Raw genomic sequence first — 20,020 nt, forward strand, 5'->3', positions numbered from 1 at the left:
CTCGTAAAATAATTAAATATTGCTTGCAGCATTATCGTGCTCGTTTTGATTTTTACATCATATCTCCAAAGTTGAGCAAGTGAAATATTGTTAAAGCAGACAGGGTACATACGTTTGCAATATTTTCGGTACTCACACTGCATTAGGCATGTCCTTGTCATTTTTTTCCTACGACCTGTTCATGACATGCTCCTACTGTGAGAAAGTGGCTCTGTATATACTGTTCCCAAATAGGTGCAGTGTGTACAGAGTCCACAGTCCCCAGAGGTTTGGCAGAGGTTAAAGTTAGATATAACCTTACTCTCTAAAGTGGTAGCTTGGTCGAGCAGTACGACAGTATCAGAGGACAGTGTAAAGCATTTGTTGTACACACTCAGTCAGCAAATGGTCTCACACACTCAAGAACTGAACTCTAGGCCAATGGTTTATATAAAAAATGTATGGTTGTTTTATTTTAGAACCATCAATAGGTATCAAAATATACTTTGTCAGAATGAGAGGCTTTAGTTAAATACTTTTGCAATATGCAATTGACTTTTGTAGGTAATAGTTACAAGTTGTTGCAATAGGCAGCACGATTTCAAACACAATAGTACATTGAGCTCAATGTGAGTTTTAAGTTATTTGCAATAGATTACTTTCAGGATTACTTTTCTAATTCCATGACTGGATCCTAGATTCAGTCCTGGGACAGGTCTTGGAAACAAGTGAATAAATTCGTTTTAGTTACTGTTGTGATTTTTAGGCAATGGGAGAACTTTCAAGTTAGGGGTAAAGTATGTTCTCGTTACTTTTGTAATCCAGGGCTGGGCTCCCAGGCTCAGTACTGGGACCTCCATCTAAAACAGGTAAGTATTTACGTTTTCACAGTTAGTACGATTTTTTAAAGAATATTTGTAGTTTGAAAAAATCGACACTTAGAAATAATTTCACAGAAAAACAGTCAATGATTTTCTATGGAAGAAAATTGGGTTAGTGGTAAGTACGGTTGTAAGTACTTTTCAGGGTCAGTGCTGGGCACCAAGATCCAGCACTGAGATCTCTCCTAATAACAGGTGAGTATTTCCGTTTTCGTTACGCGGTTGATTTTAGGTGAATATTTTAAGTTTTAGAAACTCCACACTGGAGGAGCCTAGCGCGCAACCAAGATGGCCGCGTAGGTGCGAGGCTCCCGAGGACCTCCGTGACCTCCTACACATATCCTGACAATATCCTGTCCTAGATGAGGGGACTGTGTTGGTGAGCCCGAGCTGAGGTGGCACCCGTTTTCCGCTTCCAAATTGGACCTCGGACTCCGGCGGGAGCACCGACTGCTGTTTGCGGCCTTCTCCACGCCGGACCCCGGATTGGAGCTGTGGGGTGATCCGGAGACAAAGTGAACAACAGCGGCGGGCTGGGCACGGCGACTCGCGTACCCCGCACTTTCACTTTCGCTTTTGCACCCTCCTTGCTGTCGCGGCGAGGTTGGGTCGCGGGGCGCTGTGAGGTGGTGTGGCCTCGTTGGGGTGCCCCTGCCGGCCCGCCGGCTGTGACCCACCCCGCGGACCTGTGGTAACCCCCCCCCCCCCCGGATCCCGTGAACCGGCTTGCCCGCCCTTTACGACGTGCTTGGCACGGCCGTGAGACTGGAACCATGTCCACAAAGCAAGATGGAGATCGGGCAAAGGTGAAATCGACCCGACGTGGCGCTGTCCACCAGTCTAACAGCATGGACCGCTACACCCTCCAGAAGGGATCTCCCGAGGTGCCGCGTAGGTCCCCTGAGGGCCCGACTGATGCTCCTGCTCTGCCCGCGGATCTGACCCTGCGGGATGTAATGGGCGCTATCGCCGAGATGAAGGCCTCGGTGGGCCAGCGTTTTGATACACTGGCGCAGAAGATTGACTCGGTCCTCGTGGATGTTGGCCTGGTAAGGGCTGATCTATCCAAGACTAATGACCGGGTCGATTCTTTGGCCCACACCACATCGGGCCTCACGACGGATGTGGCAGCCCTCCAAAAGGAGGTGCGCCGGCTTGGCCAGGCGAGCGCGCTGATGGATCGTCGCCTGGAGGATTCCGAGGGTCGGGCCCGGAGGAACAATGTCCGCATTATCGGGGTGCCTGAGGGACGTGAGGAGGCGGCGGCGGATTTATTTGTGGAGGACTTGATTCTCACCCATCTCCAGCCCCGGGGGCTGAGTAAATTCTTCGCGGTGGAGCGGGCCCACAGGGTTCCCGGGGGAAGGCCTAAGGCCGGAGCCCCTCCGAGGCCTCTCATCGCCCGGATTTTCAACTTTCGGGACAGAGACGCTATCCTGCAATCCTCCAGACTACAGGGACCGGTCAGGCTCGACAATATGGATATAAATTTTTATCCTGACTTCACCCCAGCGGTCCAAAAGCAGAGACTGAGCTTTCTCGGAGTCAAACGTCGTCTACGGGACCTAAATCTCAAGTATGCTATGCTTTTCCCAGCTAAGTTGCGGGTGGAGTTGGATGGCCGCACGCACTTTTTTGATCGTCCCGAAGCAGCCGGGGACTGGCTGGATACTTTGCCTGGGGATCGGGATCGGGGGTTGGGGGGGGGGGGGGGGGGCGGTTGGGGGAGAGGGCTCGCCGGATCAGGACTGAGGGACTAATATTATGCCTCGCTCTGGACAAAATTGATGTCACTTTTGACTGTTCGTCTGTTCGAGTAAGTTCCCCTCCTGTGGAGGTCGTGTGGGGTCTCTTGGGGGTTCTCCCTCCTCCTCTGGGGGTCTAGTTAGTTTCACCATCTATGGGGCGACAGGCACACTGCACTTTGGGGGGGCTGTTCGGGCTCATGCAGGGGTGCAGGGAGGGGGGAGTTCTGTTGGGGTGGGTGAGTTGGGGTGGCGTGTTGTTCTTTTTTACCACAAGGCAAACCCTTTTTCGTGTTGTTTTTAAGGTGCTCTCCGGGGGACGACTGATGGCTTCTCTGTGTGATGGGGGGTAGGGATTTGACTTTGTTGTCTTGGAACGTTAATGGACTGGGGGATAGGATCAAACGAGGTGTGGTCCTGCAGTATTTGAAACGAATCTCACCCGATGTAGTCTTCCTGCAGGAGACACACCTTATTGGAAATTCTTTTTGTGCCATGAATCGGCGTGGCTACCGTTTGGTGGCCCACTCGGGCTTCACGTCGGGCTCACGGGGTGTGGGCATTATGGTGAAGAACTCGCTCCCGTTGGAAATTGATGAGGTGCGCCATGATGATAGGGGACGCTACGCTGTTTTAGTGGGGAGAATGGAAGGCAAAGTAGTGGTTTTTGTATCAGTATACGTCCCACCGGGGCTACAGGCGACCACTTTTGCAGACCTGGGGCGCCTCCTCCTGGGCCTTCCGGGGGGGCTCCTAGTGGTTGGGGGGGACTTCAATGCGGTGGTTTCTGGGACTCTGGATCGTCACCCCCCTAGGGACCTCCCCCGGGCACAGGCGTGGCTATCCGGCCTCTTTGATACACTGGGATTGGTGGACTGCTGGCGCTTAAAACATCCCACGCAGCAGCAGTACACTTTCCACTCGGGGGCCCATGGTAGCCTATCACGGCTTGATCATGTCCTTGTCCCGGCGGCCTATGTTGGGAGGGTAGGAGAGGTGCGCCATTTGGCGCGGGGTATTTCAGATCACTCCCCGCTCCTGTTCCACTTTGATGTCTTCCCGAGGGGTGAGGGCAGGGTAGTTCCAATCAATGCCTGGTACCTGCGCGACCCCACCATTCGCGCTGACGTGATTAAATCCTTGCAGCGATACTTTGATGAGAATGTGGGGTCCGTCCCTTCGGCTATCTCCCTGTGGGAAGCCTTCAAGACAGTTCTCAGAGGGGAGGCCCTGTCCCTTATTTCCCATGCCCGGAGGCGCGAGCGGGAGGAGGTTACCCGGGTGGAGGCCGAAATTGCTGAATTGGAGGGTGATCTGGAGGGCGGGGTGACGGATGCTGCACTACATGTCCTACAACTTAAGCAGGCGGCCTACAGGGCCCTCGTTACGGAGGCGGCCAGGGGCCTCAGTAGGGAGCAACAGGGGCGACTGTATGATGTGGGTGATAAGGCTGGTAAACTGATAGCGTGGTTGGATAAAAAGGAGAGAGCGAATCGTGTGGTCCCGTTGATTGAGAGAACGGATGGTGTGAGTGTAACCGAGCCAGAAGAAATTGTCTCCTGTTTCGCGGACTATTTCCGCGAGGTGTATTCCCCGGTCTCTCCTTGCTCGGAGGAGGATTCCCATGCCCTGCTTAGGGATATCGCGCTGCCTTCCCTTTCGGAGGAGGACAGGGTGTCGCTGGATGCCGCTCCCACCTCCGACGAAATTGCCCTCGCCATACGTTCGGTCGCCTCTGGCAAGGCCATGGGCCCGAATGGCATCCCTATCGAGCTGTATAAATTGCGACCAGATGTACTGGCACCCCACCTCCGCGCGATGTTCCTGGCGGCCCACTCGCTGGGCTCCCTCCCGCCGGACCAGCGTCTGGCCACTATCGTGGTGATCCACAAGGAAGGGAGACCTCGGGACCGGGTCACATCCTATCGGCCTATCTCACTCTTGAATGCGGAGCCCAAAATTCTCGCCAAGGTGCTGGCCAATCGGCTGGTCGGCGTGGTGGGCGATCTGGTCCACCAAGATCAGTCCGGCTTTATTCCCCATCGCAACACGGCCCTTAATCTGCGGCGCTTGCACGGGGTGCTCGCACGTGTCCCATTCGTGCGGGAGCCGGCCATTTTGGCGTCCTTAGACGCCACCATGGCGTTTGACACGCTTGAGTGGCCATACATTTGGGCGATGCTGGCGAAGTTTGGATTTGGCCCGGGCTTCATCAGTTGGGTCAAATTGTTGTATTCGGGCCCATTGGCGCAGGTGGTGGTGAATGGAAGAGTTTCGGCCCCATTCGAGCTGGGCCGGGGCACGCGACAGGGCTGCCCCTTGTCGCCGCTCCTGTTTGCGCTGGCCTTGGAGCCCCTGGCGGAGTGGCTGCGGTGGCATCCCTCCATCCGTGGTCTCCGTTGGACCCCCGAGTATGAGGACCGCGTGTCCCTATACGCTGACGACATCCTTTTGTATCTAGCCTCCCCACGTAAATCACTAATAGTCCTGGTTGATGTTTTACGTTCATTCGGCCGGAACTCAGGCCTTGTCATCAACTGGGCCAAATCATGTGTGTATGTGCTCTCTGGGGAGGCTCCCGTCCTCCCGCGGGGCTGTCCGATCCAGATTGCCTCTCAGGGGTTTAGATACCTGGGTGTTTACATTACTCTGGACCCAGAGGCCCGCTACGAGCGGAACTTGCTTCCCCCCCCTCCAGCGCTTGAAGGAGGACTTCGTGCGCTGGCGGCGTCTGCCGCTATCGCCGCTCGGCCGGGCGGCGTTGTTTAAGATGATGTCGTTGCCACGTTTCTTGTACGCTCTCCAGAACACTATGGACCTAGTCCCGGCGCGCTACTTCCGTGAGGTGGAGAGTCTACAGCGCCGCCTGTTCTGGGACGGGAGGCCGCGTATTGCCCTGGCGAAGTTGACGCTCCCATGGTATGACGGGGGGATTGCCCTCCCGGATATTAAACGGTATTACTGGGCCTCCCAGCTAGCTGCAATTAACCATGGCATCTACGGGCCCGCCTTAAACCCGGCATTTGAAATGGACAAGATGCTACTGCCCGGTGGCGACTACAATCGAGCGCTCTACTCTGGCGCGCCCGACGCTCGCCTGACGGGACCTACGCGTGTCATGGTCCGAGTATGGCATGCGGCTAATGCAGCTATGGGGTGGAAGGACCGTTTGACCCGGGCGTCACCGCTGTACGCGCCTGAGAGGCTGGGCTCACTCTGGACCTCGAAGGGCTTCGAGAAATGGGACACGATAGGCATCAGTAAAGTGGGGGATCTCTGGACGAGGGGAGGACTTAAAACATTCGAGATGCTGCAGACGGAGTTTCAGTTGCAGGGCAGTGAATACTTTCGGTACCTGCAGGTCCGTCATGCACTGGGCTCCGTCTTCCCAGACGTTGCCTCCATCCCGGAGTCTTCCCCCCTGGAGGATAGAGTGCTAGATGGCCACGTCCCAGACAGTACGATCTCCCTTATATACAAAAAACTGATTAATGATCGCTCGGGCTTGCTGATTGGCCTTCGCGAGGCTTGGGTTGCCGATGGTCTGGAGTTGGACGATGAAGACTGGATCTCCGCGGTGGCCTCTCCGAAGGAGGTGGCCATACCGGCTCGCCTTCGCTTCGTCCAGCTTAAGATACTCCACCGGGTCTACATGACGGGGCCAAAGCTTCTGCGTATGGGCTATGCTGAGGATGGGTTGTGTAAGCGTGGGTGTGGTGCCTTGGCGACTTTTCTGCATATTTTATGGGAATGCCCGAAGGTGGAGCGATTCTGGCGTGGTGTGCACGAGGTCCTGCGAGTGGTTACGCGTGTTGCGCTGCTGCCTGAAGCGAGGAGATGCCTGTTGAATGTGTGGGAACCGACTGACTACTCGGCTCCGCAGACGTGGTGGGTGACTCTGGGATATATGATAGCTAAGCGTGATATTGCTCAACTGTGGGGATCCCAGAAGCCCCCGGCGGTGTCTGCCTGGAAAGAACACATGGACTGGTGCATGTTTCGAGAAAAGGTGGTGTATGTGGCGAGGGGTAAACCTGGGACATGGGTGAAAGTATGGGGCCCCTGGAACGCCTACCGTGGGGGTATTTGCGCGCCACCGTTGCTGCCTGCTGCCTCACCAGCCCCGTCCCCTTAGCTGACTCCTTCCCCCAGCCCCGTGCACAGGGTTCCCCCAGTCCTCGCTCTGTTCCCCTTCCCCTCTTTAGACTCCTCTGGATAGTTGGGGTCCCCCATTTGGGGAGCACGTGCTGCTATTTTCGACTGCGGGTTGCCTTGTGGGTGTTGTTTTTCTTGTTGTTTGTATAAAATGAAACCGTATTGTGGGGTCTGACGGATGTGGCCCATGATTTTGATAACTCCTGATTCTGCTCCTCCGTAACGCCAAGTGTTCTATGAACGTATGTCATATGTTTCTGTCATTCCTAGCGGCCGGCCGGAAGGTTGTAGGCCCATACTTGTATATTCTTGAGATTTGTAATAAACGGTTTCAATAAATAAATAAATAAATAAAGAAACTCCACACTTTGACTGGTTTCTTCTGAAATTTCTTCTATGTTACCCTGTGGAAGAAAATTGGGTTATCGGCTTTTGGGTAAGTACTCGACTGGCGGAGTTAAGGTTCTGGGCACAGACTCAAGGGTTTCCCAGGGTCAGGTTGGTACAGTTGTTATACCCTCAGCGGCACTGGGGCGGCCGGGTGCAGAGTGAGTTAGGCCCAATGTTATCCTATGGGAGGCAGGGGGGCCTTGGTTGGTGGCTTCTGACTAGCAGGCCACGTGGCTGTGGGTGCTGGGCTCCTGGTCACTTGCTCAGGGCAAATGGCTTAGTAGGTAGGAGTAGAAGTTGCACTGCCAGGGCCAGTCAGGCGGCTGGGTGCCTGGTGCTTTTGAGCCTTCGGGTGCTCAATGTATTTCAATGGGAAAGCTCCAGGACGAACAAAGGCTGCAAGCTCGGGGACGAAGATACTTCAGGTGCCACCACCACTTCGAGAGGTAAGTTGGGTAGTTGGAGGATAGGTAGGTACCCAGGAGTCAGGCACAGGGGGCCGCAGGGTGCAGGGGTTCCTTTTGGTGTCGGGAAATCTTACCCTCTGTTGATCGCGGTTGGTGGGGTCCCTGGTTCTGAGGCTGCAGGCGGCGTCAGGAGCGCCGAGGTGAGTCCTTGGGTGCCGGATTCAGGGTCACAGTCGCCGGCTTTGAGCAGAGCCATTGCTCATGGAAGTCCCAGCTGCTCAGTCACAAGGTAGCCAGGTCCTCCGGGGTTTGTGAGGTTGCTGGCCACAAGAGGTGCCAGGATTTAGCAGGAGCAGGTTCGAGGGTCGACAGGCCAGTAGGGCTGGGGCCAAAGCAGTTGGTGTCTTCCTCTTCTTAGCAGCTGCACGACAGGTCTTCTTTCTTCTTGCTCTTCTTCACTTTTTCAGAGTCTGGAATCTGGAGAAGGAAGGTTCAGGGTGCCTCTAAATACTAGATTTAAGGGCGTTACAGGTAGGTAAAGGGCAGGGACCAATGGGTCCCTGCCCTGGGGTGGGTACACCCCCTATCCTTCCACTCTTCTGTGGCAGTAGCCTAGTCCTGATTGGGCAGGGCTTCCCATCTTCAAGATGGCGAGCGCCCGGAGATGTGCTTCACCTCGCCCCCCCACCTGAGGGGTGGGGTTGGCAGGCTGGCACATCCCCTGTCCTTACTTGGGGTTTCCGGCCAGTCTTCCCACCAGAGTGGGGGTCAGAACCGGTGGGGGCCAGTTTTCTGGGTACAGCAAGTGGCCTGGAGAAGCTCACAGAGGCGCCATGCCTTTGAAGCTTCCCCCTGCCCATTCTGGGGGAGGAGACCTAGCACCTCGCCCAGGATGTGCATTGTTGCAGGCCCAGGAGAGCGGGGGCTCTCCACCCAGTTGTCCAGCAACATGTCTGCTGTGTGTCAGTCTAGGCAGCCTCGCAGACCAGACGTGGTTTGTAGGTTAGGTTTCAGGGGGCATCTCTAAGATGCCCTCTGTAGTGCTTTGTACATTTAATCCCACACTGGCATCAGTGCAGGTTTAAGGTGCTGAGAAGTTTGACACCAAACTTCTCAGTCTTCAGTGTTGCCATTATGGTGCTGTGGAGTTCGTGTTTGACGAGCTCTCAGCACCATGTACTCTTAAATGGCAGCACTGCACTTACAGTGCCCAGGAATGGACCTGGGTACTGTAGGGGCACAGGGCTCATGCCCCTGTGCCCACACCATTGGCATAGGGCACCCAGCTAGAGGGGTGGCTGATGTATGCCAGGGCAGTGTAGGTTGTGGGCATGGCACACAGGGATGTGTGCCATGTCGAATCTTTGTTTTGCCTTGTACCCAGACACTCTGCCTGCATGGGCAGTGTGGTTGTGTTAGGGCACAGGGTCTCTAAGGGTGGCACAATAAGTGCTGCAGCCCTTAGAGGCATTCCCTGGTCACAAGGCCCAGGGTACCTAGGGTACCATTTACCAGGGCTGACATGTGGCCAGGGTTTGCCAATTTGGGATTTTAGGTTTTAGGGAAGGAACATAGGCCCGGGGCACCTAATTGGCAGGAGTCCAGGGCACACTCAGTCAAAGTACATTCAGCAATTCAGCAAAAAGTGGGGGCATACTATGCAAGAAAGATGGCACTTTCTCACACCTACTGCTCAGGGAATCTTTCAAAAGAGGAGCACTTGTAGGATGAATAGATTCATTGTAATATGTTGCAGTGTTTTTAATGATTACTCTGTTATTTGTCATCAGCTTCCTCTCTGGGATGCTTAACCTTATATTGGCTGCTAAGATTTCCAATACAGTTTTCTGGCCTCTGTGATGTGGAGACATGGATCAAAACTGAGGCATGAGTGAAGTAATGGCTCCCTGTACAAGTGGTGAAGAGTCCTCCTGTGGTTTTCGGTTGTTGTCCTTGTTAAACTTACACTGAAACTGGATTTCCTCCAATACCTGCTATTGGCTCTGTCAATCTTCACATCCAAACTGTCCCTGTAACTACAGAAAATTCATTCATCTCTGTAGGACACAGGGTATATCAGTCAGAAACTGTCCCAAAGGTAAGTAGCTTGTTTTTCAGAGTTCAATGTCATGATTGTCTGGAACAAGCTCAAGCAATCACTTAAATTGGAAAGAACGTGGAAAGAATACTCATTCAGTTTCACAAAGTCTTAAAAACATTCCTACTTTCATTAAAGCTCTGTGTGTTCTAGGCTTCTTTCTGTAAAGGTAAAAAATGCGGATAGAGAATTCGCACAATATGTGTTACGTGTTTCATTCTATCTTTATCTGAGAAGAGAGCTAGAGTGCAACTGTAGAACTTTTTAAAGATATTTGTAATGAATCTAAAACATGAATTCCATTCTTGTGTTGAAGTTATATGATCTTTTTTGGGGGTTCTACAGACATAAATCTGACTCAGACATTTAAATCAGTTCATGTACTTGTTCAAATTTATGTTTGTACCTTGATAAATGCAGTTAGATTACCATTGTGAGGCCCATTTAAGCCACCTCAAAATTGCTTCCTTTTCTTCTTGATTTCTTTTCAAAACACTAATCACTATCTTCCTAAATTTATTCTGTAGGATGTTGAAAGCCAAAGTAAAGTATCTGGGCCAGAACCGCAGTATTTGGATGAGTTTACTAGCCTTCTCGTGCCAGATGACACTAGGGTTCTAGTTGACCTGCTGAAGCTTGCCGTTTCCAATCGTGCTGGTGAGAAGGGAAAGGATGTCCTTTCAGCAGTGCTTTCAGGCATGGGAACTGCTTATCCACAGGTTGGTCAAAAATAATGTTTTTAAAACACGTGTTGTACTTAGCAATTGCAGCCTTTGTAACATATTTTTATATGTAGTCTTAAACTTTGAGTAAGAGGGTTGTATGTTAAGAGGTAACAAATTTATATTTCCGAATCACAGACCAAAAACGGCAGAGCTAGCCAAACCTCAGACAGCTATTATAATGCAGATTACATAGGGATCTAAAGATCAGATGACAGGCAAATTACATGGTCATACAAGCACCACAAGCTTTAGTGATAACATCATAGAACCTTTAGCAAACTAGATGGTGCAAAACCCCTGCACAAATCATGAAAATAGCCTCAGAAGTAAGTGTCCTCTAGAACCAAATTATTCCAGAATTATCCCAAACTGAGGATGAATTGTCATTCCGATATCAGGTTTAAATACATTTCCAAAGTGCAGTCATGTTGTCTGCACAAATAGTTTTCCCATTTCTGAGAATACAGTTCACTGTGAATTAAATAGTTTTTAATTTCCATGGAAATACTACATTGTTGTCACAAAATACCAGATATTCAGTTTTAGTAAATCAGCTTTTGGTCCCCTAACATCAGCTTTTCATTTTCTTGTAGCACTAAATGTATTGCTGTCACACATGGGCAGTTTTGCCTTGGATGTCATCATCCTCAAATAACTGGGTTGTTCATTTTAAGTTAATTTTATACCTCCAAATATGCAAAAGAAAACCGGATGTTTTTCAAGAATAGCCACAATAAGGCAAGAACTGATCGCTGCAGTGCCAAGGATAATCAGGATGTTTCCAAGAATCCAAACACATATATGCTATGCGTGTGCAACTGTTTTTCATGGCTAACCAGAATGTCACCCTTAAATCCCTCAGTATTTCACTGATTGGCCTCTGTTACAGAGGCTTAGCCATACCATTGCTACGAATGCCTATGCATACTTCACTGATGGGCCACTTCTGTACAACTATAACTAGAGTGTTGCCAAAGATGCTCCATTGTGTCATGGATTCAAGTGATTACAACATAGTCAGAGCCCGATATGTCAAGCATGCTCCTTTTTACATAGGATCCCCATTATGCCACTACCAGGCTACCCTTATATCCAGGATAGTCAAATTCATATTACAAATGTCAGCTGTATGATCAATAAGGCTGGTCACCAATACTAGATACTGACTGACCTGGGTCATCAAAACACATATTCTGATAGAGTTGTGCCCTCACATAGGCAACCCCACCCTGGCAAGCACCCACCCACCTGTGCAGGTTGATCAAAACTTACATGTGAAATGGTGTATGGCCTTTTCTCTGAATGCGCCTCCTGTCCTGCACTCGTCATGTTTTTTGTCCATTATGTAGTATGGAATGGCAAGAATGCAGGCCCTTGTTTACTTCCTGGTCCTACACAGGGGAAGTCCTAGCATCTTATATGATATGGATGATGGGCATGCACCATTGAAGCTTCACTAGATGATATGCTACACTTGCCATACATTTGACAGGAGAACTCGACTCAGAACACCTGACATTTGAAAATGTCAACCTGTTCAGCAATTGAAACCCTCCTCCTTTTGTGTAACCTTTGCTCACAGACAGGCAATCTGTTGAGATGTTTTGTTTTCATGCCAAAGTTGTGCAATAGTTGGTGAGGGAGGCAGTGTGTTGGATGGAGCTGGCACCTATTTGAGCTAGCCACCAATAGTATATTTGGCACAGGATACAAACTAAAATGTACCTAGGTGTTTGAACCACAATAAATGAAAGCTGGTGAGTATTGAAGATTCAAAGAACCAACTGAAACAAGGCTCAGAAGGACAGTGAATACTACTCCGAGCACTAAAAGATTAATACCTAAACTGATTTGCATAAGGATCACATACCAGCTTGAAGCGACCTGTATCGAAGGAGTCTGATTTGTTCTGTAGTTACGCTTGGTCTTTGGAATCAAAATAGGATCCTATTGTTGTATCTCAAAAATTGACATGGGTAATAAGGCCGTAGTTTCTACTTCAGGTAAACTGTGACCATTCCTTGGACACACTTAAAAGTATAGAGTGCAAATGTTATGAATGTAAACTTTGAGAAGTTTCATTCAGTTTTTGATTTCATGGACCAACCAAACCAACGAATTTGCATGAATTGCACTTGCTGGCATGCACATTGATATGCTAAAAGGCTACTATATACATCATTGGTATAGTCCAGTTTTGCATTGCTCAATAATCCCACTCTTACTTGCTGATGTCAGAAGAAAGAAGCCTGAATAAATAGGCAGGTTCCACAGTATTCCATGACCCTCACCACTCTGTTTCCTGTATTCCTTATGCTCTGTAATGTTTGTGGTCACTCACTACTTTCAGAACAAGATGATGCCTGGCACAGCACATTATCAGGCTTGAAACAAATCTCCTGTGCATGAATACATTGATAATTGTCAGAATATGAAAAAATGGCAAAGTAAGAAGTATTGTTAAATCAAGGACATCATTACAAACTGCTCTCATGTTCTGAACCTCTGAGTCACATGGATAATTGTACCAAACATGATATTGTGGATTTGAAAAGCTCAAATCAATTGTAACACAATGCTTCTCTGTTACCTTCAGGTTGCACTTTCGCCTCTTTAGGGTATCCAATATGGTGCCCTACTAACATTGGTGAGAATACAGTCAAATGTCAATAAAGGGTAAAGGTGTAAATATGACACGTCTATTCATATATTGGAACTGGGAAATGACCAGTAGCAAGTGAAGGCAAATTATCATATTAAATATTGTAAAATACAGTGAAAGTGCAGGTCATGATTAGTGTGCCCACCTGAAAAGACACTGATATGTTAGTAATTTATGTAGCAGTGATGACTTGTTTTTCTTAAACAGTAATGCATTTGTTGTTTTCTTAGTTATCATGTTAAACATATCAGTGTATGTTACTATAGGTTGCTGATATGCTATTGGAGCTGTGTGTCACAGAATTGGAAGATGTGGCAACAGACTCGCAGAGCGGCCGTCTCTCTTCCCAACCAGTGGTGGTGGAAAGTTGTCACCCATATACAGATGATACAAGCACAAGTGGGACAGTCAAAATACCAGGTAAGTTATGTTTAGGAGAGCAAGACGACAGTGGAGGAATTCATGGGTTTCCTTTTGGGACTAAGAAATATCATTTGTACTAGATATTCAAGTGTAAAAAACTTGATCTCTGCCATTACACATTGGTTCAGTTTAGGGACTCATTCTCGTTGAAAATAATTTCACTTATAAAGTCCAATCTTATTTTGTCTTTAATTGAAATGTACATATCAGTTTACACTGTTTGGCTTAAGTTTGTCATTAAAAATCTGCATTGATTTTCAGTGGTTCTCCTATTTTAGCAATATTGTTTGCTTATTTTTCTGATTTATTGTAATACAAAAACATGAAATTGAACACATACCATTAAATAACCACAAAACTGGCCCTACTGTTGATCCTAATTATTACTTCAATCATACCAGTCCCCATAGCCCCTACATTGTCTTTTCATCCTTGCCGAAACAATAATTGAGACACATCTCAATTTAAACCTTGACCCTAATTATTACCCTCTCCATAGCATAACCCCAAATCAAACCTTGGCATTTAACCTTAAACCAAGATGACCCTAGCCTTGACCCTAAACCATGCCCTAATCATAACTTTATCCCCTGGTGTACATGTTTCCCTTACTGTAACCTTACCCTTGAATGAATCACTTAATTTGACCCCAGGTCTTTCCATCTTCTTAACCTTAACGCCTATAGTAATCATTTCTTGATATTAACCTTCATACGGACTTTAACTCTGAATGTAACTTTTTTTTACAGCCATACATAATCCTTTTCTAAATATAGTGATATGTGCTTCTCTGGCATGTATTTATTTGATCTTGGCTTTGAATTATTTTTCCAATTAAATATTTTTACTTGTATGGTTTCAGTTAAATTACAGGATATTAGAATGCAGTGTTCGTGCAGTTTAAAGTACACTATATGCAGAGCTTCATTTTTTTTACTTTTCCAATGCATTTTTTAATAAACACTTAGTTATTCCCTTTTTTTTTTTTGTTTTTTTTTTAAATGTTATTGTTCTTCGACAAAGAATACTGAAAAAAAGAGAGATAATAGGTAACAGAGAGAAACATTTCAACCATCGAATATGAATATGAAAATCAAATAGTCCTTGCGTGTTTATCCTTTTCAACAATTCATAAGTAAATAAATCATTTTATATACATGCAAACCAAAAAAGTAGATCAGTTTAAATAATCCAGGTAAGCAAAAAGGGGAAATAAGAGCAAACAATTAATTTAAGGAGAAAGACCATACAATTCCCCATAATTTAATTCACCAGTTTATCAATTGGTGCCCATATTCGCAGGCCTCTTTTTCTTTTCCTACATCCCTTTAATTTATAAATTGAAAACTCTATATTGTATACCGCGAGTAAACGTGCCCTCCAGTTCGAGAAGGTCAGGGGCTCAGCGCTTATCCACTGGGAAGTTATACACAGACGGGCAATGGCCATAGAGATAAATAGTAATTCTGTATCTGATCTTGCCCGTCCATCTGTTAGATTTTGACTAATACCAAAGATAAGGAGAGCTGGATTAATTCGGACTGGGATCTGAAAGGTTGCAGATAGAAAAATGTCCATGTCATATATAAATTCTTTTAATTTTGGGCATGTGAAGAACATGTAGACAGCATCTGCTGCAAATAAATTGCACCTACTACAACTTGCGCCCCTTGTGCCACCCCATTTTGATATTTTCGCTGGAGTGTAATATAAATCAAATATGGACATGAAATGTTGACTCCTTATACTACCCGTAATCAATATCTGATTTGCTAAGGATATGGAATCTTCAATATCAACTTCGTCCTCCCCCAGCAGTTTAGCCCATTTTTCTGTATGGGACGGTAAATCGTCTGGAAAAGACTCAAGCAGGTTAATATATAGTTTCCCCAACGGTCCCTTTTCTGAATCAGTTCGACCAAGGGTATTTTCCTGAAATTGTGAACCAACCGATGGGGTCCACTAGCTAAAAAGCTTCAGATCTGTAAGAATTAAAAAAAATCAGCCCTGCTTAGCCCATACTCCTCTTGTAGAATTGCAAAAGATTTCATTTGCCCGTTGCAATAAAGATCTCCCAGTATATAGATACCCTTCCTACCCCAAGTAGATGTAACATAATCCCGAAAGATTGGTGGTAAACTGGGTGTGGTCGATAAGGGGGTATATGCATTTAGATTTGGGATTTTTAATTTCCGTTGAATCTGTCTCCATACCTTAATCGCTGTCTGCAAGATTTTAAATCGTGTCTTTTTGTAATAGCTGGGTTCAAAGATTGAGACCAGCAACCCTTTCACTTGATCCCCCAATCCAAATTCGTATATAGATGGGCGGCATGCGATTGGTATATTACATTTTGACCCAACAAGTAAAATAACCATATGTTGGATAGTTGTGGCCCAGTAATAAAGTAAAAAATTCGGAATGGCTAATCCCCCCCGTTGTTTGGGGAAGGTCAGCCACTTGTCTGCTCTCCTAGATCGGCGATAAGACCAAAGAAACCTAGAACATACCCTTTCTATTTTTAAAAAAAAAGAAGGAAACTCAAGCGGTATAGTCCTAAACGGATATAAGAATTTAGGTAAAATCAGCATCTTTAGAGCATTACTCCGCCCAATCAGAGATAAGTGTAAATGATCCCGCCTCTCCAATTTCTTATTGCTAGTTTTAATTAAAGGGCATAGGGTCAGATCTGGGATATTTTCTACTTGGGCAGTGATTGTAATGCCCAAATACGTGGTCTCAGTCACGACTGGAAAGCCGGGAGGGCATGACATGCCAGAACATAAAATTAAAGTTTTATCAACATTTAATTTGTACCCAGACAAGACCCCATACTGATCTGCTAGATCTTGAACAATTGGAAAGGCAGAAGCGACATCGCGCGTAAGGACCGCGATGTCATTAGCATAAGCCAATGCTCTGTATATTGCCCCTCCCGTCTCAATTGCTTTAATGTGAGTGTTAATCTCTAACTTGTTTAGGAAAGGATCAATATATAGAGCAAAAAGGAGGGGTGAGCAAGGACACCCCTGCCTTGTGCCTCTGCTTATAGTAAATGTTGTTGATTCCTGACCTGCTATCCTAATTGCGGCTTCAGGGTTTATATACATCACTTTGACTGCCCGAACGAAATCTATACCCAGGCCTTTCCAGCTTAAAACTGACCAAAGGAACCGCCAGGAGACCCTTTCAAACGCCTTTTCGGCGTCCAAGAGGAGAACTCCCAGCGGTGACCTTGTGGCTTGAGCCCAATCAAGAAGGGCAATCACCCGGCAGACATGATCGGTCGTGTCCCTTCCTGGAATGAAGCCATGTTGATATTGGAAGACCAGGGAAGTTATAATTTTTCCTAGCCTTGTTGCCAGTAATTTTGAATATATTTTACTATCACTATTATTAAGCGTTATTGGCCTATAAGAGGCAGGACTTAGCTCTGGTTTCCCCTTTTCTTTTTAAAGACAATAATGGTGGTCATTCGCCAAGAATCAGGAATCTCATAATTGTTACGTACATGTTAAAGTAGATATGTCATATAATGTTTGAGCTCTTGTCGGAATACACGATAAAATTCCAACGGGATGCCGTCAGGGCCAACTGCTTTCCCTGGAGCTAGTGATGTCAAAGCAAGCTTTATTTCCTCCCATATAATTTGAGTTCCCAGAGCTTCCTTTTGAACCTGAGACACCTTCACCGTTTCTATCTCATTTAAAAACTCTTCAAGAATATCATTCTCTATCACGGTTGGGTCCTGTGAATACAGTTGTTTATAGAATATTTGAAAAACCCTTAAAATTCCTGTTGGAGTCTCTTGGGTATGTCCATCATGGTCATTGATTTTAAGAATTCAGTTAGCAACCTCCCGTTGTTTAGTTTGCTTGGGTAAAACTCTACTGTACGGATATGCTCATGGATTTTATTCTTTAATATAGCAATATATTGCTGGGACTCCTCTATGCTTGTCCTCTGCAAAATCTTATTTATTAGATTGCATTCTTCTTGCCTTAATAGTTCTACCCAATTTTGGATCTCCCTCTGTATCTTTTTTTGGCGTACTATAGCAAAACTCAGAGTTTCCCCTCTAACAGATGCCTTAAAAGAATCTCATACCACACAGGCTGATACTGTATTTCGATTAATTGAAAAGAACTCTGGTATCCAAGTAGCCATGTGAGAGCAATATGCCTTATCCAACAGAAGTTTTCTTTCAAACGTCCATGGCCGCTGTACCTTACCCACCCCTTGCATAGGAATCTCTATAATCAATGGGTTGTGATCCGAGATCACTCTAGGGAAGATCTCAATATCACAAATACCGGCCTATTGGGTTGAAAGAAAAAAATAATCTAGCCTCACGTGTTTATTGTGGGAGGCAGAAAAAAAAGTATACCCTGGGTCTGGAGATTTAAGTTTATACCAGCTATCTGATAGCCCATATTCAATTACTAGCCCTTGAAGAGCTCTGAAGCCCCTGACTTTTTTACCTTGATATATGGACAGATTATGCAAATCATATTGGCTGTCTATATGAATATTAAAATCCCCACATAATATTAGGGGCTTGGCCATTAGGCCATTTCTATACTTAAAAAGTTCAGTATCTCAGGATCATCAAGATTAGCCCCGTAGCTAGAGCATAGAGTCAGGACTGAATTATTTACTATAATTTCTGCAATCGCCCAACGACCCAGATTATCTGCTTTTTTCCTCTTACATTGACATATTCCATTCTTCGATAATATTGCCACCCCCTTATGTTTATACTTTGGCGAGTGCATGTTACTGTCTCAAAGCCAAGTTCCTCAAACCATCTATGATTATTCCATTGTATGTGTGTCTCCTAAAGGCATAACATATCAATCCGCATAAAAATTAGTTGTTTTGCCAACATTCCACGTTTCCTCCTATCATTAAGACCACAGATGTTGAGGGAACAAATCCGTAGCCTACCTGTCATCGGAATGTACAAAGATCTCCACAATCCATATCACATATAGAAGACATAAATAGGATTTTTCCCCCTCTTAAAAGATAATTTTTTAACTGCTGTAACCCAAAATCTATTCGTAACAAATTTGTCGAAGAAACAAGAACAGAAACCCCTTCCTTCCACTCCCCCCCCCATACCTCCTTCCCACCCCCCTACCCCCACCCAACCAGCCCCACCAAATGAGGCACAAGGACCAAGGCCCTAAGTGATGGAAAGCAAGCTCCACCTCCCTCACACTCCACTGAGCAGCTCCACTCCCAATGATTAAAGAAAGAAGAGCAAAAAAAAAGGGGGAGGAGGGACCAGAGCTAACAGCAACCCATCTCTATATCGATACATCAGCAACAATATTCTAAGTGGTACCCGAGCCACCCTTCAATGTAAGCACTTAGTCATTCCCAACCGGTTGCCAACTTCCTGTAGCCCCTTAAAGGCTTCTCAGAAAGTCTTTCTTGTTTTTGAGTTAACCATTCTTGGTCAGAAACAGTGGGTGAATAATGGTGACGCTGTTGAATGGCTCAAAAATAAGGAAATAGTGCTAAGCATAGATACATTTCAACCTGAACCCTATATTGTGCAGTATTCTGTAAGTTCGCATTGTAAGAGAGCACAACGATGTCATCTTGCTGCTTGTCCTTACTTACATTGTTAATGTGTGTTCTCCAAAACTCAACATTGCCCGTTTTCACTGCTGCCTCTGATGAAGAGCTAAAGTGAGTCTAAGAGGACAGCTGGCCACCACTACTTTCTCTCTTTTTCTGTCTTATTGCTATTCACTGATATATGAACTTGTTAGACAGCAGCTTCAAGTACTGCACTGTACAATGCTAACTCACTATTAATGTTTGTGTTTGTTGAGAGCTTTTTTTTGTATGAAAAAATTGTAGCCTAGGCCTGGCATAAATTGGGTTTTTTGTTGCTGGTAAAAATCGGTAGATATTTTGTACCAAATAGGTACACTTAGCAAGCATTCTAAGATATATTTAAGTTATAATTAATGCTCATGTGGGAGAAACTTCTGGCTGATGTTTTAGACATTTCATGGATTGAGTTGGGTTCTATAGTTCTGATGTGGCTGAAATTTCATAGCTTATGGAGAGGCTTCTTGTGACGTATTATGATAGCTTTTTACTATCACCTTAGTGTTAATATGCTGAGTCCTGGCGCTACAAAATGTGTGTAAATTAGCATGTAGTGTTTCTCAGCTTATACTATCGTATTACTAACTAAAGTTTGGCAATTTGTTAATCTACTGTCTTCCGTGCCTGTTTTTTTTTTGATCAATCATGAAATCATACTGTTAAAATCACTGTATTGGAAAATGAAGCAGAACAATTTGATAATATTTGAAGAATAACAGTAGGTTGGTCTAAAATGCATAACCATATTAATTGAACTGCTTACAAAACATATGCGTTTTTAGACAATGTCTTTATTTAGTTGCGTTTCAAAATGCACTGTTTGGCCACATTGTTCTTTTAATGCTCTTATCAGGAGAAGTTTCTTTCCCTTGCCACCCTCCTTCCAAACATCAAGACAGTTTGAATATTTCATGAGTGCCCCTTCAG

At 46.2% G+C, this 20,020-nt stretch overlaps 1 protein-coding gene across 1 annotated transcript in view; it reads left to right on the forward strand.

Moving 5' to 3' along the window:
* The window catches only part of LOC146805589 (E3 ubiquitin-protein ligase HERC2-like), a 1,563,844-nt gene that overhangs the window by 1,074,813 nt on the left and 469,011 nt on the right, over positions 1-20,020 (forward strand). Inside the window, 2 exon segments of the mRNA XM_085622871.1 lie at positions 10,183-10,374; positions 13,309-13,462. Of these exon segments, the coding sequence (XP_085478997.1) occupies positions 10,183-10,374; positions 13,309-13,462 (346 nt within the window).

Source organism: Triturus cristatus, chromosome 8, assembly GCF_964204655.1.
Source record: "Triturus cristatus chromosome 8, aTriCri1.1, whole genome shotgun sequence".
In the NCBI taxonomy this organism is placed as follows: domain Eukaryota; kingdom Metazoa; phylum Chordata; class Amphibia; order Caudata; family Salamandridae; genus Triturus; species Triturus cristatus.